We start from the raw sequence: 24,955 nt of genomic DNA, 5'->3' as shown, positions 1-24,955 counted from the left end.
TCATGACTACAAAACATTCCATTATAAACACCGCGCACCACGAACCTTCCCAGTGGTACACAGAACCTAGATCTACCAAAGATGATAAATAAGAAGGGGTCTTCTAAACACTTTTGACTCTCGCCTCAAGCTGAACAATAGAACTAACTACCTGTGGAGCATTTTAAAATTTATGGTGCAAGGAATCAATCTCAAAAATTCTGATTCAATAGCTCTGCAATGAGTCCCCATTTCTATTTTTTTATAATGCTGAAGAATGATTTGGACATGTGGCCAATTTTGAGAACAAGTGATATTCTGTAATGACGAAAACACACTGGAAAAATACAACTTTTGGAGGTTGATTGGGGTGTGTTTGTGAAAGGGTAGAGAGTGAAAGAATGATGATGAAGTGTAACTATATTAAATTTCCTTGCTTTTCTAGCCTTAGTGAGTGGAAGAGCAAATGTATGTTTTCAACTTGAAGACCATGGCAGCAGATCAAGTAATGGGTTAAATGAACAACGCTTACACAAATCTAAGATATCCTTTACTCTTCTTTTCCTTTCCACCAAGCTCCTGATTCTTCTCTCTCCGAACCTCCAGAGCCTCGACCTAACACACTCTACATCTGCAAAAATGCTTCTGATTTAGAAAGTGCTTTTATGAATATTATTTCATTTAATTTTTTTCAGAACTCCCTGACTTTGTGGTATTATCATTTCCATTGTGACACGAAGGATCTTAAGTTGAGGCCTATTAAGGGTTTGCACAAGGTCATAAAGTCAATCCATGAAGAACCTTTTCTCCACTATCCTTTTTTCCCATCGATTTCAGATTCCTCTCCCCGTCCCCCTGCCCCCCACACCAATTCTGCTCATAACCCCAAACCCTACAACCCTGTAAGAAATCTGATTCTCTCGATCCCTCACACGTTCCCTGTTTTCTCCTCTTCCCTTCTCGTTGCTCACGCTCTCAGCGCAGACCCCTTCCGAAATGCACATTTTAATATGTGAGCCGGGAGGGGGGAAAGGAAAGGAGAAACTGTACAGAGGCAGCTCCGGACCTAGAAAAACCAAGGTTTCCAGGGAGTCAGCATGAACGCTGCAGCACGGCGCCACTCCCCAAACTTTCGATCCCCGTCTCAGAACCCCAATCTAGAGCCGGTGTTCCCGGTGACACTTACGTGACATTGGCAGAGCCCGGACAACCCAGGGGTGAGCGGCAGCCGCCATCTTCTCCCACAATCCCCCACCGCTGACGCTCGGGCTGACTACGGCTACTAAGCTGGGTCAAAGGCGATCTTCCACGCCTGTCTGCGCAGGCGCTACCCGGGAGAAAAAAGGGCGGGTCAGAGATTGTGGTGGGACGTGACAGAGAACTGGGCAGAGAGAGGGAGACTGAAGGGAGGGAACGTGAAGGAGGCGGGAAGAAGGGGAAAAAAAAGAAAAGAATTCTGAGGTCAGAATCTCAGATTACAGGATGGACCGTAAAGATAATCTCTCTGCCGAGAAACCCGAAATTCACAGTCAACCAGTGACTGTCTCAAGGGCATACAAAATGGCAGAACCCAAACTCAGCTTTCCAGAATCTCAGTTCATTGTTCCCTGAAAATATCAGATAGTGATGCCCCGGTGAGACGGGGAAGCCGAAGGGTGGCCTCTGAACTCCGGGAGTTCTTTAAGGCGAAAGCCAGGGTCCAGGGAGAGGTTGTGCAAGATAGAAGTGGGGTGGGGAAGCAGAGAAAAAAAGCGAGGAAGAGAAATGCAATAGAAATGACTATATGCACGTCGAACTCGCTAAAGCCTATTCTCTTCTCCAAGCATTTGCCTTTGCTGTTCCCTTTTTCCTGACATGCGCACTCCATGTCTGCACCAGCTTAAATCTCTGCTCGCAGGTGACCTCAGAGAAGACTTCTCTGACATCTTAGCCAAGGTGGTCATCGTTCTATTCATCTTTTATTATTATTAGCTATTTATCAAAGCACTAATCACCACACGACATATGAATCCAAGAATTCTTAACCTGGAGTGTGATTCTTAAGTCGACTTCAGGATGTCTATGAACCTCCTAGAATATGTAAAATTTAATGGACATGTATGTATGCCCTCTGCACATTTTTCGGGGAAGAAACTCAAGATGGCTCTCTCTAGAGCAATAGTTTGTCATTCTTTTTTTTAATTGTGAACACCTTTGAGAATCTGCATTGTTTTAGACAGAGGTATGTACAGCCTCAGGAGATTCCAGAGAGATTAGACTAAACACATTTTTAAATAGCTTCTTCTGGTTAACCTCTCAAGATCCCTGAATTGGAAACAGCAACCAGCAACCTGTCCTGAGACATCTACCTTGGGCTTATCAGAAAACAAACTAGGGGATCTTGGTAAACTTGGTAATTCTTTCATGCTTCGTTTTTTCGGGAAGAAAGGAGTGTGCATTGCTGGGATGGACAAAAGACCTATAGTGAGTAGAGGTTTCCTATTATTGGGTTTGTAAGATTGGTTGTTCTCATTCCACCCCACCTCCACTATTCACTGAAGTAGAAGAGGAAAGAAACTCTTGATTTTATCAGAGAAATTTACTAATGCTATTTACTGTCATATATTGATTGGCCTAGCCTATGTTCAATCAGCACTTAAAATATGGTAATATTTGATTCTGTGGTCAATATGAATATAAATATACTTTCCTAGTTCTGTTAAATTGACAAAATCCTATTATCATCAGCAAACTCCTAACACCTATATAACATTGCCAATGATGTTATTTTATATCTCCAAGTCAAACGCTGCCCCATGTTCTAAACACTAGTTTCAAGGTGACATGATGTAATTGAAACAGCACTGACTTAAAATTCAGAATATTAGATCCTAGTTCTGGTTCTATCAGTTATTAGTTGTGACCAGGGCAAGTTTCTATACTTGTCTAACAGGGAAAGTAATACCTGCCCTGTTACCTCAAAAGGTTATTGTGAGCATCAGATGACATAATGGTTGTGTAAGTGCTTTGTCAATGCAAAGTGCTATATGCGTGTACATGTGGTTTTATTCAAATACTTCTAAAGTATCAAATCATAGAAGGTTAGAGCTAGAAGAGATTGTAGGAGATCAACAAGCCCAATGTCTTTATTTTAAAGATGAAGAAATTGAGACCTAATATAAAAGATCATCAATACAAAAATAACATTGTCAAAGGAATCCTGTAATAAACCAGTCACTTTTGAATTTGTTAATGATTGTAATCATTATCTTGTGGCCTTGATCAAAGATCTTTTTTGTTTCATGGAAACTATGTATTAGTCTTATATTTAATCATTAAGAGTACCTAAGGTAACATTTTCAAAGAGAATGTACTACTAATAAAGTCCTCCTCAAGCTAGAAACTGCTAACTAAATGCCCCTTGGTCTGACTCGTCCCACTACAATTCCTCAGATGGAGGCATTGCAGGGGACAGATTAGTGCTACTGTGTCTCTGACCATCTAAGATGAATTTTAACCTAGAGATAGTCAGTTTAGGCAAAATATCCCCAAATTTATTTTTTTTTACAAGTCAATATGTTTATAATGAAAAAGAGTACTGGCTGGATCCCACAAAATGAAGTGATTCCATGGGCTTTGCATAAAAAATTTATTAGACCCCCCAATTCTTTATTTTTTGCCTCTGTATCCATCTGGATTTGTTAATACACAATACTCTGTTATTTTCAGTGGAATCCATTGGCAAAATTTCCCCCTCCCTACCTAAATTAGACTCTTATAGGAGAAAATTAATCAAAAGGAAACCCAGTCCCTCCAAACTAAGCATCAGAGCTTCACCCCTCCCCTGTCCTTCCAGGGCTCAATTTCTGGTAGCCTCACCACTGTTGCTATAGAGACCGTGATATCACCAGTTGTGATTCTGACATCACTCACCAGTCCCAACAAGGTGGAGGTACATGGAAGGATGGGGGAGGAAACAAGATCTTGAGCTGAGCAAGAACATCCCAGCATCTTTGTTAACTTTAAAAGTGTATTCTGGACTCTTCTGTGGTCACTATTCCAGTACTACAGAGGTAGGAAATCCCATGGGACTGATAAAACAGCCCCTGATCCTCTGTGACAATTGATGGGTCTGTTTGCCCAGTCATTTTTAATTTCACATCAGAGTCTTCTGAAAATGTATGAGCCTCTTCTTCAGCAGTGTTATGGCTAAACCTACTATCTTTGCTGCTGAAGTTTTCATTTTGTTGCAGATCAGATCTCTGGCCATCCTTTTGGGGGGATGAAGGGGGTCTTACTTTCTGCTTCCCAATTTGACAATGAGACTGGAAGCTTGACTTCCTGCTGACTTTTCCTCTTTATTATGTGGCTATTCCAAAAGTTTTTTTGTTTGTTTGTTTGTTTGTTTTTGCAGTGCTATAATAGCAAAATCAGACTGGTATAGCTATGGATCTTGATTCTTATCCATTTTCATTTTTGAAGATTTGGCTAGACAACAGAGAACTGGGAAAAGGCAGAATATATAGATAACTATGTTGAGAAAGTGTCTGTATTAATGGAGCACCCAAGGAAGAAGCTATTACTAGAGGGAAAGTGAACATAGAGGAAATCCACAGGAAAGCTTAACAATGAATAGCACCTCTGAGAGAAACACACACACACTTCCAATCCTTATTTGAACAAAATCATTTGAAACTGATTTCATCAACAACCAAATTTATTGGCGTCTACAATATGCCAAACACTTAGAGAAAGGGAGTAAGAGAGAAAAAGAGAATGGATATAATAAAATACATTCTTCCTTTTTAAAATTATAAAACCTGGTTGAAAAACTTTAAAACTTGATCAGATATGTATCAACCCTGCAAAAGCTTAATTTATGCCACTTGTAATTTGAACTTTTCTATGAGTTTAGGAACCTTGAATAAACAGGAATCTCTGGCTTACAATGAATACAGGAGAAAATGTCTTGAGATGGAGCTATGGTCTGGGGTACAGCAACTACAACCAAACCCCTACGTTGTTTATGCCCTCCCTGGCTGACATTCACGATTTGCACTCCTCCTAAACTACTATCAAAGTAATAATCACGCTGGCATTTTTTTTTAATTGGGGAATTGGGGGGATGGGAACAGCGGTGGGGAATTGGGGGAAGGGGAATAGACAAGTTGCTGTTGTTTTGTTCTTCAGTCTAGTTGTGGAGGATGTTGCTTCACTGGCCCAAATTGGCACCATCATTGCTCTCTTCCAGGGCGAGGCAGATCAGTCGCCGGCTTCTGGACGGCCGCTCACTGCGGCTGCTGGCCGCTCACTGCGGCTGCTGGCCGCTCATGCTGGCTGCTGGCTACATACGGTAGCCCATGGCAACCCATTGCCACAGGGGCTGCAGCCTACGTTGCCAGCGACTCATGGCAGCCCAGCTCCAGGTTGAGCTGTTGTTCAGCATCTTAGCTGTAGAGGGCAGTGTCACTGGCCCTCATATGTGGGATCCGAATCGGGGCCCTCTGGCGTCCCAAGCCAGTTCTTAACCATCGCGCCACTCGGCCGGCCCACGCTGGCATTTTTAAGGAACATTGTAAGTCAATCCTTCTATTGGAGGATCCCTCTATTGACCACAGAAAATTTCCACAGCTACCAGGATGTTAACCCTCAGAGCTGTAATATTTAATGAAACAAACCCACTGGTTTTACTATTCCTTCTCTGGGCCTCAATTTCCTAATCTGTAAACTGAGGGTGTTAGAATAAATGATTTCTAAGGTTGGTTTGTCTTTATATTATATATAGCTTTCTTTCTTCACCAAATTTAATAGATAACACAAAGCATCCTTTTTCTCTACTTCTACCCTAACTCAAGGATATTATTCTCCAACTATGGAGTTAAGAAATTTTTGAACCAATTCATTGGCTCCATTACACTCTCTAGATTTTCCTCCCCTCTTTTCTGTTTCCTTATGAGAAATGTATACAGGTTTTGAAGTCCGAATATCATTTATCAAAAGATATTTAAGCACCTCTTTATATATACTATTATCCAGGACAACTTAGGGAGCTTAAAGTGTAAAACAAGCTTCATGGATGCAGATAAACATACAGAAGACATAGAAAATAGAATAAAAACATTAGGACACATGTACGTGGAAGCATTTGCTACATATACACATATATGACTAGTAAGTATACTTTCTGTTTATGAAAAAAGTACAAGAGCACTTCTGAGATGATGAGTTATTGGTATTATTGAGACAGGAAAGTCTCTTAATGAGTCATTGGGTATTTACCCTTGGATAAGTCTCTAGGGTGAATTTATCCCCAAAAGGAGTCAAGCTTCAAGAAAGCCTGAATGTATGGCCTGCCACCAAAGTAAACGTGAACAAATCATTTCTTTTTGTTCTCAGATGCTCCAGTTTAAGAAAGAAAAAATGAGCTATCTGGAATTAGAAATAGGCAGTATTCATATATTCATTCTTTCAGCAGACAATTAATAAGCACCAAGTTTAAGATACTCGCTACTATGAGAGATTCCAAGATGGGTAAGAAAATATATCTGCCCTCATGAAGCCATCTAATAAAGGAGATGGAATGTATGAGCAATTAAAATACTAGAGAGGGTGTAAAGGTTGAAACAAAATATGACAGAAACTTTGATAAAGGAACATTCAATTAGGTATTTAGAAAACATTTCATGGATGGGGTAAGATTTGACCTGAGCTATGAAGTAAGGTGGGATTTAGAGGATGTTTTTAGGGGGCTAAGTGGATATTCCAAGATGAGAATGCAATGCCCTAATGTCTTCTAATTAAATGTCTTAGTAGAGGTAGTATAAGGAAAATAATTTATCTGGAAGCTGCTTTTGACATTAACTGTGAATTCCCTTTTATAACATAAGGATGTATATATCTCTCAAGTTATGAAAGGAATACTTACACAATGTTTTGAGACCCATGAATTCAGGGTACTTAATCTCCATTCTAACTACTTATCTTCTGACTTCCTTTTCAAGCAAGTTTGAAATTAGGCTAACATTTTTCAGCTTCTTTAGTGATAACTAAGCCTATATATTAATGATTTGAAAGTGGAGAATAGTCATTTCAGAAATTATTAGCCAGAAGATGAAAACTTTTTTGTCATCTGGAAAACCCAGATTGCATCAAGAATGAAATCTGGACTTTGAATATGAAAGTCATTTTGTGCTCATCACTTGTGTACTATATGTGAAAAGTAAGAAAGAAGTCAAAATCACTATTTGGAAATAAGAGCAATAGGGTTCATATGTAAAATTAGTCCTTTTTATTTGTGTTTTTCTCTTGCAGATTCCTTATATTACATGGCAGAAAGGGTGGGTAAACTTAGGGATAGTGAAGATGACAACAAATTAATCAAGAACTTTTCTCAGAATTCAGAACCCGTCCTCAGTAAGAGTAAGTGATAACATAATTTTCTTACTTTTGTACTTAATTTTCATCCTTGCTTTTTAATTGTGTTATATAGCTTAAATAAGTCAGTGGATCCTATTGACTTTGCCATTTTGCATTAGAAGTAATGCGTTAAGATAAAATATAAACTGGCAGTTAAGAGACTTGCGTTGCCAACAGTCCAGGACAGCCCGTTTCCAAGTCTTCTCATTCTTTGGCCAAATAGTAGTACCATCCATTCCTTTCTTCATGGTAATGATTCAAGCATAAGAATATTTATATTTAATAGTGAGCTGCTAAAAGACAATATAGGGTTTAACTTCATAGACATTAACAGCTTCCTGGTTAGGGTTTTAAAATAACATTAAAATGAGATACCAATGAAGGTTAGGAAATCTCAGTGAAAATTTTTAAAGAAAAGAATAAATTATCTTTCTGGAGCTGGCCCATCTTTCTCAGGGAAGATCGCTCCAGATTAAGTCCAGGCCCAAGAAGTCTCAAATCTAGATGTATGTTAGAATCCCCCATGGAGCTTTTAAGAAATCCAATGCCTAAGTTTCCCCACACTAAAACCACTGAAATAAGATTGTCTGGGGGTGGTATCTCGGATTTAGTATTTTTAAATAGTTTTCTGTGTGATTCTAATCAGGGTGGTGAACCCATTGCTGACTCAAGGATCTGTTATTACAGTGTCAGGAAGAGTAAAAGAAACTTGTTTCGCTGGCTCAGTAATCTGAGTCAGTCATTGGGGTGTTAAAACAGGTTCAGATGGCCGGCAGAGTGGCTCAATTGGTTAAGAGCTCGCGCAAGAGTGTGAGATCTGAGCAACACCGGTTTGATACTGGCCCGAGCTGAACTACTGCGGAGCTGCCAACAGGTGGCAGGATGGCTCAGCTAAAAGAAAAAACAAACAAAAAAAACAAAAAGGGGAACAATTCTGTAGGAACAAAGAGCAAGCAGATCTTATAAGGTCTTATATTTTATTTTTAGTAATTACCTAAAATGTTCTGTATAACAAAATTAATGAATCCACTTATAAATAAGTTTAAATCGTGTATAATTTGTATTTGATTTGTGTTGGTTTTATTTTGAAGGAGGATGTCTACCCCACAACAGCCTAAAGTCCTTTAAAACAAATATTTACAATTAACCAGATATTCAACCCCTATTAATGCTTCACTTATTTCAAGTAATACTTTGTAAAACTTGTCACTATAAAAAAAAACAGGATAAGCTTTTGGACTTTATTATTAAACAGAATTTTAAACCACTATATCTATATAGCTATATCTATGTATCTCCAAATATATATATATACATATCTACATATCTACATCTATCTCTATATATAGATATATGTATCTATATATACATATATAGATAGACAGATGGATAGATATTGTAATATGCCAGATAGATAGATGATAGATAGATAGATAGATAGATAGATAGATAGATAGATAGATAATCTTTCACAAAGAATTGTGGGGACATTGGGGAGGATAAGTTGACCATCTTATTCTACCTTGCTCATTGAGAAGCATAGATCTAAGCAACATTTATAATGAAGGAAGGGAAACATTATAAAGTGTGGAAGCCTGGTGATGAAAGTCTGGCATGGGAAAAGAGAAGCTTTTCATACTCATAAGTCATCATTGGGCAAATATCTTGATAAGTAGCCATGTTCCCAAGGACTGTCAAAGAAGATGCTGTGGAAAGTGGATGAGACTAAGGCCAAAGGCCAAAGAGGTGTATGGAATATGGAATAAGGGCTGTGGTGCTCAGTTGTGAGATGAGGCAATGAAAGCACCAAGTATACACAATTCTTTCAAGAAAAATGGCTACAAATGAGGGAGAAGTAATAGCAGTTAGAGAGAGGCTTGGGGTGGAAGAAGACAACTGAAATGAATATCAGCTTTCTGGCTTAGAAGACCAGGTTGATGACGGTACCATTACAGAGATTAGGGAATAGAGAAAAGTGTTAGGAGAGTTAAGAAAGAATCAACATCAGTAAGGGTATTACTGCCTCCGTACACAAAGGCCCATTGGGTGGTGCCTATGACATCTCTCTTCTGGCATTTAGAAGTTGGGCTAAACCATGGAGACTGAGAATTCCCCTAGGATTCTCGGCTAATTAGAAGAGGTATTGGTCTTAAAGAAGAGCTACTAGACTTACTGCTAATATAAGTAAGTTAGTGCTTTAGAAATAATTTTAAAATGAACCATATGCTGCTTTAAAAAATAAGTTGGCAAGGGAGAAGTACATTAATTCTCTTTTGATCACATTGAGTTTTGAGCGTCTATTGAAAATCCAAGATGTGGAAGAGCTGTCAAGCAGTGACGCAAAGAGAAGGACATGGCTACTTAGGATCTTTCATAAGCAAATCTGTATTAAGCGCCTCTAGCCTATAGCAGGCACTGGCCTTAGCACAAGGGATACATACGAGCATGTCTAAGAGATCTTCCTGAAGTTGAGAACTGAGGATGAAGATATCCAGAGTTAAGTGGGTTTGAAGTAGCTCTTGGGACAGGTCTCTATGAAAGCATTGCTCCTATTTTCTATACCTAAACCATTTCCTTTATTTCTCCTTTCTTTCATATAACTTGCCCTTTTGATGACCGTTTCTTCCTTCCTTCCTTCTTTCCTCTCTTCCTTCCTTCCTTCCTTCCTTCCTTCCTTCCTTCCCCCCTTCCTTCCCCCCTTCCTTCCTTCCTTCCTTCCTTCCTTCCCCCCTTCCTTCCCCCCTTCCTTCCTTCCTTCCTTCCTTCCTTCCTTCCTTCCTTCCTTCTCTTGCTCCCTTGCTCTCTCTCTCTCTTTCTTTTCCTATTTCCAGATGTCAGAAAGGGTCGACTGGTTACAAAGCCAAAATAGGGTATGCAAAGTTGATGCCTATTCACCCGGAGACACCCAGCCCCAGGACTGGAAAATGGTAAGTACCAACCTCCTTACAAATACTGGGTTAGGAATATGTGGAGTTCCATTAAAAGCAGCCTAATTCTCTCCACCACCACCCACCTCTTGTTTTTGAAGATTTAATTCTTGGGGATAAATGAACTCCTCTAGAACAAAAAATCCCCATCTATAATTTTTGAAAAAAGTTCTTATAATACAGTATTTAGTGGGAGAAATATGCTATAGTTAATGAAAACCTATATATTACAGCTATAAAATTCTGTTTAATTTTCAAACAGGAGGGGATTGGGTTTCAAACAGAAATGTCCCCAAAGTTCATAAAAAATATTTTCTGAAATGTAAGCTGCCTCAAAATTCTCAGAACTATAAACTCTCATTCTGCCTTCATCGTTCAACAAACACTTATTAAATTACTTACTTAGTAGTAGGCACTGTAAGTCAGGGGCCAGCCAGAAGATGGAAAGCACACCAGTAATTTAATATTAAACCATTGTTTATTAAAGGTGGTTAACCTAGTTAACTACTAAAAGCTATAGAAGAGAACTCTGAGAGTCCAGAATTAGCAAATGCAAAAAGCAGCTACTACTACCCCGAGGCTGAGAGGGAGTGAACCAGGAAGAAACTAAGAATTCACAAAAGCTCCCTTCTCCCCAACCAAAGGCTGCTCAGATATCTTTGGAGAGAATGCGGCTGCCACCGGAACACAGACTGTTGGTGCCAGAGACACTTGCCAGAGGATGCAGGTGGTCCAGAAGGAAAACACTTCCTCTTGCTGAGACCATAGAGTATCCTTCCAGCACCTCTATTAACAAAGCCCACTGCCAAAAGAGAAAAGTTCAACGGATCCAGTTCCAGTGTCATAAAGCAAGATAGAGAAGGATGGACTTAGAATTGAGAGACAGTGATGGATAACTGATACAGACACTGTGCTGAGTCTTAGGGTCAGATATCTAAAAGTAGAATTCTCTCCTTTTAAGGATCTCATGATCTAATGGAATCATTACTGTAATCCTCATCCTTAGTATTAACATGTATTAAACACTTACTTCCATGTAACGTTACATGACCCATCTTCTGTTCATCTTAAATCTATTTGGTCTATATGCCTAAGAGATAAAACATTAACAAATCTGCGTAAGACATTAAGACACATAATAATAAATATCCAATTACTATAGAGTAAGTGCCAACCAAAACAGCTCCTACCAGATCTTTTATTTATCTCTGCCCTTTTATTTAGAAAAAAAAAGACAGATGAGTTTTAATAAGAATTAACAAGAATTCCTTCATTTTTCACTAAGTGAGAAGCACCCTGAGAAATTCAAAAAAGAACGAAACAATCTCGGCCTTCATAGACTTTACCATTCATTTTGGAAAATAAAAACTATACCTGTGAAAATATCAATATAATATAAAAGCTCTAAATAACTGGTGGACACTAATTATAAGAAATCTGTGGTCATTTGTCAAATGGATTTTCTGGATAATAATTGCTAAGGGTGTTTAAAGAACAGATCATTTCAAAGTGGGAGGGAGTCAGGGAAATTTCTATAAAGTATGTTTAATTGAGCTAGATAGAGGTAAAGAAGAATAGGATGGGAGGTATATATGTTGACTTAAAACCAAGCTACTGAAGGGGAAGATGGCTGAGGAGAGAAAATTAAACTCCTTAACCCTTTTCATATTCTCTGTCATGGCATGAAATTTTTCCCTGGCCGTAATTAAGATAGACTCAGAAATAATTTGACATCCACCTTCCTAGCTGCTCTGGATCGTACTGTGTAAGAAGTGAAAGAGTTAAAGGTTACAAGAGGGCAAAGAGATTTGGAAGAGATGGATGTTTGTAGACTTCATTGATAGAAAAAGAAATGAGGTTAGTCTTTCAGCCAGCCACTATGGCTTCATCATCCAGTTTTTTTTTGCAAAATTCTCCTGGATTGAATGCAATAATGGACATAGGGTACACACATTTTAGATTTAAAAAACATAGATAATAAAAACCTATAAACACAGCAAGCTAACACAACTCCTTCGACTCCATCATAAAGCTCTATGTTATGCTGTAGGTTTGTTGGGGGTTTTTAATGTTCTGTGAAATGAATCGAAAAGGATAAAAGAATAAACCCCACATCTTCATTATAATAAGGCATACCTGTGCATGTTAGCCCAAATATGGAAACATGCCTATTTGCAGATAGTGTGCCTATCTGTAAATATGTAGGTGCTATTAAGGGATAATGTTCAAAAAAGGGTCAAATCAAGATTCTCTATCAGATACAAAATGAATACATGTTAAAGAATTTATTTAACTCATTAATGAGGAAATTGGTAAGATATTACAACCAGTTCAAAGGAAAATTAAAAATAAAGAAGATATACTTATAGATCAGGAATATTGAAATGAATGTGCAAATACAGGCAAAACTGGCCTCTTCCACAGTGGAGAAAGGATGTTAGCTGAATCTCTACTGAACAGAATTTACATGTCTATAGACATAGAATTATTTTGCATTGCTATCAATTATCTAAACTTACAGAAATAAGTTTATGTGGCATAAACCCATAAAATCAGAAACAGTTTATGTGGCAGGCTATAGACAATGCTTAGTCTATAGACTATGGACTATAGACAATGCACAATTTTCTATTGAAGCACAAGTTTTCCTTTACAGTTGCCTTCATTTTGATTTAAAAAAAAAAGACAATTTTTGACAAGTTAGACTCGTAAGTAAATCTAAGGAAGACTAGTGTCATCAGATTGGGTCTGATTATTTACATAGGTGCAGCAACCAGATAAGACTTTAAGTTTGCTTTACTGGAAGTTTTCATAAGGAATTTCAGATTGGACTTTTAAAGACCTCCATTATTTGCTATCCTGAGACCAGGAATTCAAGACTAAGAAACTCTCTCCACCAAATTTTACCTGCAGTCCCTAGAAAAACAAGCATGTACACCATTGTATTTCTTTGACACTATTGTTCCTAAATATAGTCTCAACCACTTATATTAATCATAACTTTTTATCAAAATATTTTCTATTCTTTTTATTTCACAAAAAACACTGGGGAGGGAGAGGTAATTGTGAACACACCCGCTAAAGTACAGAAGAGCAGAGTTCATGAATACACATAAGACAATTTCTACAGCCATGCACATCCCTTATACTACCTAAGTGGCAAAAATGAACACATTTATTAACAGATCCAAAGATATAGCATTTCTATAGTATAATAAATGGGAAGCAAAAGCATATAAACTATGCTTAGTCATCACTATTTCAGTATTCTATTTTACTTAGAAATTATCTAAGTATTCCATGAATGTCCATTAATTAATCTAATACCAGTCCACTATTTTAAGTTACATAAAGATGTTGGAAATTTATCATAAATCTGGCATACTATAAAACGTAACTTGAAATAGTTTGTCAGAATAACTATTCAATTTGCTTAAGTATAAATTTATATTTTTCATGATATTAAATATTAAGTAGAAGTAATACTACCTTATTGGATCTGTATAACATGTATAAGTTTGTAAAGAGTGTATCAAAGTAAAATAAAAATACACACTTGTATTATACTTAACACTGATAAATCAGAAAAGACATAGCTGTTTTTATTAAACTAAAATTATTAAACTAATCTTGTTTACCCAACCTAACTAATCTAACTTAATAAAGATTTACCTAACTTATGTGAACTTAAGTTCCTAAAATATTTCTGAGTTAGGGTCTATAAGAATACGTTTTCCAGTCAGAATAGAGATCCTTTAATGTAATAGACTTAGTAATCTAATGTATTAATACAATATGGAGGTAGGAAGACATTACTACTTACACGTAATGCTTTTCTAAATGGCAGATACATAGTGATACAAACACTAGTAGACAGCTTAGAGCCTCAATCAACCATTAGATTTAAACATGCAGTTTTCAACAAAAAGTCACAAGGCATACAAAGAAACAGGAAAGTATGGCCTTTCAAAGGAAAAAAATAAATCAAAATCTGTCTCTGAAAAAGTCCTGATAGCAGATTTACTAGATAAGACCCAGCTGTCTTAAAGATAGAAACTCAAGGAACTAAAGGAAAGATGTGGAGAAAGTCAAGAAAACAGTGTCTGAACAAAAAGGAAATATCAAGGGCCGGCCGAGTGGCGCGATGGTTAAGAACTGGCTTGGGACGCCAGAGGGCCCCGGTTCGGATCCCACATATGAGGGCCAGTGACACTGCCCTCTACAGCTACGATGCTGAACAACAGCTCAACCTGGAGCTGGGCAGCCGTGAGTCGCCGGCGACGGCAGAGGCTGCAGCCCCTGTGGCAGTGGGTTGCCATGGGCTACCGTGTGTAGCCAGCAGCCAGCGTGAGCGGCCAGCAGCTGCAGTGAGCGGCCGTCCAGAAGCCGGTGACTGATCTGCCTCGCCCGGGAACAGCGCAATGATGGTGCCAACTTGGGCCAGTGAAGCAATGTCCTCCACAACTAGACTGAAGAACAAAACGACAGCAACTTGTCTGTTCCCCTTCCTCCCAATTCCCCAACACTGTTCCCATCCCCCCCAATTCCCCAATAAAAATCTTTAAAAAAAAAAAAAAAAAGGAAATATCAACAAAGAGATAGAAAACCTAAAGATAACCCAAAGGAAATTCTGGAGCTGAAAAGTACAATAATGGAAATGCAAATTCACTAGAGGGATTCAAAGGCAAATTTGAGCAGGCAGAAGAAAGAACCAGCAAACTTGAAGATAGGGCAGTGGAAATTATCAAGTCTAAGGAACAGAAAGGAAAAAAAAATGAAGAAAAGTGAACAGAGCCAAAGGGACCTGTGGAATACCATCAAGCAAACAAACATATGCATTGTGGGAGTCCCAGTAGGAGAAGAGAAAGAGAAAGGGGCAGAGAAAATATTTGACGAGATAATGGCTAGAAACTTCCCAAATGTGATGAAACATGAATATAAACATTTAAGAAGTTCAATGAATTCCAAGTGAGATGAACTCAAAGAGTCCCACACTGAGACACATTATAATCAAACTTTCAAAAAACAAGACAAATGGAATATGGGTAGGAGTGATGCTTGCCACTTGCAGGCCTGGACCACAAAAAGCCTCCTATCTAATCCTCCATGATCTCTATCGTTCCCCATACACTGACTTGAGGAAAAGATTCTGAAGCCATAGGGGAGGGTGAAACCACATAAAAGCAGAGCTTGGGTCCCCGAATCACTGCAAAGAAGGCTGCTAATTGAATGTCTTCTCTAAACAAAATGATCAAGAAGTAAACCTCTATTTTGTTATACCACTGCAAGTTCAGGGGCTATCTGATTTTAAACTAGCATCACCCCAAATAATGTATTTTGCCTGTGTCATTTTCTTGCCAGGAAGGCCCACCCTATTATATCTGGCTGTCAAAATGCTTAAAGGTCCATCTTAAATGCCAATTCTTCCTCTAGTTACCCAGCCAAAAGTATCCCTCTTCTAATATTAAATATATATACAGAGGCTGCCAGAAAAAGTATATACATTTTAAGAAAGGAAAAACTGTATTAAAATTGTAATACTCAGTATATACCAATAACAAAAGATGAATACAAATCACGTGTATACATTTTTTTGGCACCTCCCCGTATATTACTGGGTTGTCGGAAAAGTCATGACATATTTTTGTCTGTTTTTCATTGCAAAAATGTGTCATGACTTTTCCGACAACCCAATATTTTATAGCACTGAGCATATAGTATTTAATAATATTTATGCTCATTTTTTGTCTCTACAGTAGACTGTGTGCTTCCAGAACACAAGGGTTATATTTCTTTCACCTTTGTATGTCCCACAGTGTCTACTAGAGTGTGTTGTACACAGACACTATATCTACATACTGAATTATGCAAGTAGTTTGTGTTACACATCATTTGTCTCCTCTGAATCACCTCTGCAATAGAAGGCCATCAGGTTGGTCCTCCTGATGGATAGCTTGTACATTGGAATCTAACTTTCCGTTTCTTGAATGCTGCCTTTGCAGCATTTTACCACCTTTTCTCTGCCCCTTTCTCAGACATGCATATAGGCAGCTTTTTTTCCTAAAACTTCCTTTAAAGCTAAATTTTGTTCATTAGTAAGTTCCCATTTGTTATTAACCTTTGGTTCAGAGAAAGTAATTTTTAAAAGATTCATTACAGAAACTCAGTAGTTTCCCCACACCTCCCATGCAGTCTGATTGGATAAATGACAGTACACATGCCTAGCCGTACTCTCTGCCAGCACTTCTCTTTTCATACAGAGCACTACCTCCCCATACATGTGGGAGGCCAGATTTTATTCCATAGTACTTCCATAGCTGGTTAACTATGTTTCGCTGCATTACCCTCAAGATCAAGCTTATTGACTTCTCTTTACTATTCTCTTACTTCTTTTGAGGTCTAATCTTTACTTGAAATGTTTTAGTAGTATTATCTGTCTTATATATACCACGTTAAGTATACAAATTATTTTATGTAGATTATTTCATTTAATGTCATTTAATTCTAATCACAATCATATGAAGAAATTATTTAAAATAATAATTACCATATGATCCAGCAATTCCACTTCTGGGTATATATCCAAAGGAAACAAAAGCACTATCTTGAAGAGATCTCTGCATCCCTATGTTCATTGCAGCATTATTTACAGTAGCCAAGACATGGAAGCAACCTAAGAATCCATCAATGGATGAATGAATAAGGAAAATGTGATGTGATATATATCTCTATATATCTCTCTCTATATATAGAGAGAGATATATAGAGATATATATATAGAGATATATATCAATATAGATAGATAGATATACATATATAGATATATAGATATATGTAATTGAATATTATTCATCCATAAAAAAGGAGGAAATCTTGTCATTTACAACATGGGTGGACTTTGAGGGTATTATGCTAAGTGAAATAAGTCAGACAGGTAAATGCAAATACCGTATGATCTCACTCATATGTGGAATCTAAATTAAAAAAAGAACTCATAGATATAGAAAACAGATTGGTAGTTGCCAGTAGTTGGGGATGGGTGAAATGGATGAAGGTGGTCAAAAGGTACAAATTTCCAGTTATAAAATAAGTAAGTCCTGGGGATATAATGTACAGCATGGTGACTGCAGTTAATAATACTATATTGTATATCTGAAAGTTGCTAAGATCTTGAAAGTTCTGACCATAAGAAAAAATAATTTGAACTACATGTGGTGATGGATGTTAACTAGACTTATTTTGGTGATAATTTCACTATATACAAATATTGAGTCATTATATTGTACACCTGAAATTAATACAGTGTTATATGTCAGTTGTATCTCAATTAAAAATAATAATAAACTTTAAGCCATATGTCAAAAGTAAAAACAGAAACACAAAACTCACCTGTTGAGAGATCAAAGGGCTCTTCTCCTTCCAAGTGGGCACAAAATTATTGATTTGAGCTTAAGATGGGCAAAACAACACTAGCAAAATGGATTTTCTGTTGTGTCTCACCCAACAGAGAATAGAGCTCTATAAACCATAATTCACTAAAGAATCATCAAATGGTCAGACAGTAAAACAAAGTTCTCACTCATTGCTGTCACCAATGATTATTGGCCATAAAAAAAAACCAAAGTGAAAACCGAAAGCAAATTTAGTAGAAAGGAAAATTAAAAGTAGAAAAACAGAACACCTGCATAGTTCTGTTGCCACTTTGGATTCACCCGTGGGGGCCCAGATGCACCTGGTGCCCTACTCTCAGGGTAAAGTTTACCTCTGTTAGGTGAACCTGTTGGACCTCTTAGCAAAGACTTCCAAAACCGTTAAAAAGCCATTTTCAGAGAAGAGTGAAATAATGACTGTCATACATATGTAAAAATAAACTCACATTAAAGATTATATTTAACTCATTAACAAGAAACTGGTGTTGTTCAAAGGAGAATTGAAGGAAAAAAGACATATATAGATCAGGAATATTGAAATGAAGTGCAAATAGCGCAAATAGAAGCACCTTTTCCACGGTGTGAGAGGAAGTCAGTCAAACCTTCCCTGGTCAGAATTAATGTGTGAATAGACAAGTATTATATTGCATTGCTATCAGAGTTGTAAAATAGCTCCAAGAGAATCAGAATCAGAAAGTATGGAAGGGTATACTATAAATTTTGCACAGTTTTCCACTGAAGCACAAAATTTCCCTAATAGTAATGATTGTTCACATAAGAACCACTAAGAGGACTTTGAACCAAGCACGATGGCCAACAACCAGCTTATACCAGCCCTGTAGAGAATTGGTACAACTGCTCTGCTCTTCTCTCCAAGTCATGAAAATGTAGCAGTGGGTAGAAAGCACCAATTTGAGAGTAGGACCTGGATTTCAATACTAACCACCATCAAGTAGTAGCTGTGAGATGCTAGTGAATTGATTTAACTTCTCTAAACCTCAGTTTTCCCACCTGTGAAACTGGAAGAGTAATACCTACCTTACAGGGTGTGTATGAGGATTAAATGGAATAATGTGTGTAAACCACTTAGCACAGTGCCTGGAAAACATAAGTATTTAACAAATAGTAGCCAGTAACTCTATGATGCTTGGTAATTAGAATAGCAAATTATTCTTTAAAGATGGGTAATACTTGTGGTCATTTCCAGAAGCCGTAACTCCAATAAATCCAATGATCTTTACATTTGATGGTAAATTGGACAATTTCACATACATTCTTATTTTAGCCTATGTTCAAGTGAAGATTATGGATTACAAAATGTACATATATAAGTATGTGCATGTGCTTATCACAGCTAGTGTCCACTAAAGAATCTGTATTCACTTAAGACTAATAAATTATCCAGATAGTAGCTCCTCAGTTATAAATCAGATTGTTAAGTGATGTCAAATAGTCCATTGGAAGCCATTTGGCATATCCAGATTGTGTTTGTGTAGCCTGGCGAAGTGATTAATTATGCACAATTTTCCTTGAATTTTCTAATTTTTTGCAAACTTTTGTAATAAGAGATCTAAATAAAAACAGATCTAAATAAAAAGCCATAGAAAATAGCAGTTAATAAAAAAAATTGATTTAGTTCAAATGCTAACTCGGCTGTGTAGCTGATGACTGTCAGATGTTAAGCATATATGTTAGATGAAATCTAGAGTAGTGTAGAGCATGGGCCCCAGAATCATGGGGTGGAATCCCTGCTTCCTCAATGATTAGCTGTATAACCTCAGATAAGTAATTAAATCTCTCACTTCTTCAATTTCCTCTTCTGTAAAATGTGGATAATCAGAGAGTTAACATTTAAGTTTACTGTGAGAGTAATATGAAATGAGATAATAGTCTTAAAATACTTGGAACAGTGCCTGATTCATAGTAAGCAAGTAAATGTTTGTTACTTTTATCATGATGATGGAGTGGTTCAGTCTTCAACAATGTGATCATATTTGTAAGTGATCTTTGAGTTGTCCTAAATATCCCATATGTTTATTTTGTTATAGTCAGATGAATCCTTGTCTATGTTTAAGGAAGCCTCAACTGACCCTGTCAGAGTGCTCAGCTGGCTCCGCAGAGACCTGGAGAGAAGCACAGCAGGCTTCCAAGATGTCAGGTTCAAGCCCGGAGAATCGTTATTTGGTGGGGAAATGACCAACTCAGGAGACCCATGCAAGGGTTTCTTTGTGGACTATTACAATACCACCAACAAGGACAGTCCAGGGAGATTGCATTTTGAGATAACTCACAGAGAGAACCCTCTCCAGGGCCCCAGGGTCCAAGTTGGCAGTGGGAGTTCAGTAGATGAAGTTTCCTTCTATGCTAACCGCCTCACAAACCTAGTCATAGCCATGGCCCGCAAGGAGATCAATGAGAGGATCGATGGCTCTGAAAACAAATGTGTCCATCAGTCATTGTACGTAGGGGATGAACCCACACCCAACAAAAGCCTGAGTGCAGTGGCATCAGAGCTGGTGAATGAGACTGTCTCTGCATGTTCCAAGGCTACCACGTCAGATAAGGTGCCTGGCTCTGGTGACAGAGCCCTGGGATTTTTACAGAGTCCCCCAAATTTGAAATACAAGACCACTTTGAATATCAAGAAGAGCAAGGGTCCAGCTGACAAGCCTGCTTCTAAAAAATCTTTATTCTATAAAGAAGTGTTTGAATCTCGTAATGCAGGTGACGCCAAAGAGGGTGGAAGGTCCTTTCCTGGAGAAAGAAAGATGTTCAGAGGGCAAGAAAGGCCTGATGACTTTACAGCTTCTGTTAGCCAAGGGATCATGACCTATGCCAACAGTGTGGTATCTGATATGATGGTCTCCATCATGAAGACACTGAAGATCCAAGTGAAGGACACGACCATTGCCACCATCCTGCTGAAGAAGGTACTGATCAAGCATGCAAAAGACGTGGTCTCAGATCTCATTGACTCCTTCATGAAGAACCTCCACAATGTCACAGGGACCCTCATGACTGATACAGACTTTGTCTCAGCTGTGAAGAGAAGTCTCTTTTGTCATGGAAGCCAGAAGGCCACAGATGTCATGGATGCCATGCTGAATAAGCTATACACTGTGATGTTTGCCAAGAAATCTCCTGAGAGTGTCAGGAAAACCAAGGACAAGTCTGAGAGTTATTCTCTTTTGTCCATGAAAGGAATGGGTAACCCTAAAAACCAAAACATAAACTTTGCAACAATGAAATCAGAAGGTAAATTGAGGGAAAAAGTGTATTGTCCTCCATGCAAACCAGAGAAAACTTGTACTGAAACTTTGGGTGAGCACATTATCAAAGAGGGACTGAACTTGTGGCATAAAACTCAGAATAAAGAAGGAAAATCTCCAGATTTCCAGCATACAGTATGTGCAGACTCCGACAAGCAATATAATCCTGCACCAGACATTCCCCCAGGATATCCTTTCGATACTTGTAACTTAAGGCCCCCTACACCTCATGCAGAGAATCCTGAGAATTTTATGTATGATTCCTGGGCCAAGGACCTGATTGTATCTGCCTTACTTTTGATTCAGTACCACCTGGCCCAGGGAGGAAACACGGATGCACAGAACTTCCTTGAAGCTGCAGGCAGCACCAACTTGCCAGCCAACAAGTACCCTGGAGTTCCTGATGAGACTGGCCTTAAGTCTTCTCATATGGGAGTCAACCAAGAAGAAGCAGAAAAGAAGGATCTAAAGAGCATTTTCTTCAACTTCATCCGGAATTTACTTAGTGAGACCATTTTCAAGAGTGACTGTAGCTCCGAACACAAGGTGCCAGAACAGCCAGTTAAGGAAAAAGATGGCCACCTGTATGAAAGACCTGTAACCCCCACCCCTGACAAACTAAGTGACGGCGATGAGGCCACTGATGCCTTTGCTGGGCTGACCAAGATGGTTACCAACCAGTTAGAAGGCCACATGAATGGGGAGATGGTAGAACATCTGATGGACTCAGTGATGAAGCTGTGTCTCATTATTGCCAAGTCCTGTGACTCTCCTCCCTTGGAAGAGCTGGGAGACGATAAGTCTGGGGATGTCAGCAGGCCAATGTCAACCTTCCCAGACAGTTTATATGAGTGTTTACCAGTCAAGGGTACAGGGACGGCAGAGGCTGTTTTGCAGAATGCCTATCAAGCTGTCTACGATGAATTGAGAGGTGTATCAGGACAGTCCCCTGAAGGGTGTGCATCATCCAAAGTGATTGTCTTCAATCACAACCTAAATGATACGGTTCAGAACAAGCATCTCCAGGCCATACTTCAATGGATAGCTGCCTCTGAGCTCAATATCCCTATTTTGTACTTTGCTGGTGATGATGAAGGAATCCAGGAGAAGGTAAGGAAGTAGAGTCAGAGGAATTTAATAATGCTTAATTAAGGTTTTAAGTTCTGTTTTCTTTCTGAATGGGAAAATAGCCACAAGAAGGGTAGAATGGGGACAGTAAGAATTTGAAGATGGAGGGATATATTATAAACACATCTGATTCTTTTTAATGCATATATCAGTGGGATTGCACAGATGAGGAACCCCCAAGATACTTGGTGAAAGAACCAGGTTAAGGTCTGGGCTTCAGGCTGAATTTTGGATAGGACAGCACTGCCCAAAGAATGAGAAGGGAAAAGAGAATGGGAAGCATCCCAGGGATAGGTTGAGAGAGGTGGGGGAGAGGGGGAGAGTGAAGGATCTACATTGATGACCTTTTCAAACCTCCATTATTCTCTTAGCTGGTTGTCTAGGAGGTGTTGGGGATCTGAAGGGATTTCATAAATAGCATCCCTCTTCCCTAACCCTAAGATCTGAATCAATTTAAAAGTAAGACTAAAGAATAAGGCAGATGGGAATCACTGTTATTACTGATGAAAGTAAGCATGCCTTCAAAATCCTTGCTCCCCCCAGTGTAGGCCTTGGAACTGCTCACTGAAGGGAGATTTTGGGTCTGGAAAGCGCAAACACTTGTGCAAGTTGCTGGTTCATGCTACGGTAGAGGAATTAAGAAAGAAAGACCATACACCTCACACACACACACACAGGCCTGTTTAAGACTTTGGATTATTTTGTCTCAGTTGAGAAAAGTGGAAAAATGGTGGTTACCAACTCAGGAGTAAGGGCTGGCACAAGAGGCTGGGATTATTTATAAAAATAATTCATTGTTACAGAAACCAGGGGATGTGGAGGAAGAGGCTTTCTCTGCTTAGTAAGTGGTATTAGCAACCCTTGCAACTGGTTTACTTGGCTTATGTGATAACTGGGAAGACATAGGATTGTATAGCATCCAGGTTAGGCTACACTAAGCCTAGACTTGCTACTCAAAATGTGGGCTATGAACCGAAAGCATTGGCATCAGCTGGGAGCTTGTCAAAAGTGCAGAATCTTGGGCTCCACTTCTGGACTACTGAATCACAATCTTCATTTCAGCAAAATCCCCAGGTGATTTGTATGCACATTCAAGTTTGGAATAGAGGGCAGAACATGGGGTTCTAATCCTACATACATCCCTAAAAGCCCTTGGCAAGTTCTGTCTCTTTACAGGTTTCCAGTCTGCACAACAGACAACTATTTTAGTACATAGCAATTAGCAGAGGGTCTATATTCACAAAAGCTTTAAGCTGATGAAAAAAATGTAAAAGAAAGCATAGCTTTCATAGGTACAATGTGTAAAACAGGCTTTTGTTCCATAGCTATCTTTTAAGCCAAAGCCACCATATATAAAATATGTAATACATTCTGGCTTTAGATTATTTTGAATTAGAATTCCTATAATATACGTATCTAAAATGGGCCCCATGACTTGCGTTCCTCCTCCTATACACACACAAATAAATACACACACGCCCATACATCTTTGCCCACTGTAAAGATAAAGATAGTCATCTATTTTATTAAAGGAAAAGAGTGGAAACAATGGGCAGCGGCAATCCAAACTTCAACTAATGAGTAAATTTGCATTGAACATAAGTGTATTTTTAAGAACAGTTAGTTGGATGAGGTGTCTACCTCAGAGAAACTACTGAAAACTGATTTGAGATTTGTTTGGAAAGGGATTTAATAAATGCATACAACTATTCTCAGGCTGATACAGGTGGTTGAACTCAATAACACTGGGGTGCCCATGAGCTCAATACCTTTAAATAAATTTGCACCCATTTTTGAATAGGTAATGTGTGCATAGTTCAAAATCCAAAAGCGCTAAAGGGCGTACAGTGAAAATTAAGGGTTTTTTTTCTCATCTGTATCTCCTATCCTATTGCTCTGTCTGGAGAAAACCATTCTGATCAATTTCTTGCTTATCCTTCTAGAAATATATATGCATGCACTTATATGTACGTATCTTATTTTTTAAGTCTCAAATGGTAGTATATTATATAAATTCTCTTCTGCAACATAGAGAGCTGCCACATTCTTGTTAATGGCTGCATGTTATTTTATTGTATGAAAGTGCTACACTTACTCTCCCATGTATGGACATTTCAGTTGCCAATATTTTGTTACTACGCACAATGCTGTATGCACAGAATCAAATGTATCTGTATATGCTAAATACTTAGAAAAGGAATTTCAAAATCACCACTAATGTGTGTTGTATATTTTATATAAATTCCCAAATTGCCTTTCATTGAGCTTGCACCAATTTGCACATCTACAAAAACGATTTCCCATACTTTAATCAACAATGAGTGCAAAACGTGATCTTTTGTCAAGGGTTGCCTTACTTTGCACTTGTCTTATTAGGGATGAGGGTGAATATCTTTTCATACATTTAAGAGCTATTTACATTTCCCTTTTCATGGGTAAATTGTTTATGACCTTTGCCCATATTTCTTTTGGGTTGTTGTTCTTATTGATCTGTAGGAGTTTTATATGCAAGATAATTAGCCTTTGTGATATTGAGTTCATTTTTAAATCATTTGTGTTTTGGTGTTTTTGGTTTTGTTTTTGCCATATAAAATTTTTTTAATGTTTATATAGTCAAATCTAAGAATTTTTTTTTAAACAATGATACTGTTTTATTTATTTATTTATTTATATTTTTTTTAATATTTTTTTTGGGGGGGTGGAATTGAGGGGATGGGAACAGTGCTAGGGAATTGGGGGAAGGGGAACAGACAAGTTGCTGTCCTTTTGTTCTTCAGTCTAGTTGTGGAGGACGTTGCCTCACTGGCCCAAGTTGGCACCACCATTG

At 38.2% G+C, this 24,955-nt stretch overlaps 2 protein-coding genes across 3 annotated transcripts in view; one reads left to right on the top strand and one right to left on the bottom strand.

Moving 5' to 3' along the window:
* The window catches only part of NDUFA9 (NADH:ubiquinone oxidoreductase subunit A9), a 37,021-nt gene extending 35,749 nt beyond the window's left edge, over positions 1 to 1,272 (bottom strand). The window contains exon 1 of the mRNA XM_019661029.1: positions 1,166 to 1,272. Coding sequence (XP_019516574.1) covers positions 1,166 to 1,214 — 49 coding nt within the window. The 5' untranslated portion in view covers positions 1,215 to 1,272. The remainder of the gene's footprint in view (positions 1 to 1,165) is intronic.
* Positions 1,273 to 2,296: 1,024 nt separating this feature from the next.
* AKAP3 (A-kinase anchoring protein 3) overlaps positions 2,297 to 24,955 on the top strand; it is a 27,005-nt gene continuing 4,346 nt past the window's right edge. Inside the window, exons 1-4 of one of the 2 annotated variants that reach the window (XM_019660975.1) lie at positions 2,297 to 2,442; positions 7,270 to 7,377; positions 10,206 to 10,301; positions 19,780 to 22,110. In XM_019660975.1, the coding sequence (XP_019516520.1) occupies positions 10,206 to 10,301; positions 19,780 to 22,110 (2,427 nt within the window). In that variant the 5' untranslated portion in view covers positions 2,297 to 2,442; positions 7,270 to 7,377. The remainder of the gene's footprint in view (positions 2,443 to 7,269; positions 7,378 to 10,205; positions 10,302 to 19,779; positions 22,111 to 24,955) is intronic. The other variant, XM_019660976.1, reaches the window with a different exon arrangement.

This window comes from Hipposideros armiger, unplaced genomic scaffold (assembly GCF_001890085.2).
Source record: "Hipposideros armiger isolate ML-2016 unplaced genomic scaffold, ASM189008v1 scaffold_332, whole genome shotgun sequence".
Lineage (NCBI taxonomy): Eukaryota > Metazoa > Chordata > Mammalia > Chiroptera > Hipposideridae > Hipposideros > Hipposideros armiger.
This window is presented reverse-complemented; position numbering and strand designations above follow the sequence as displayed.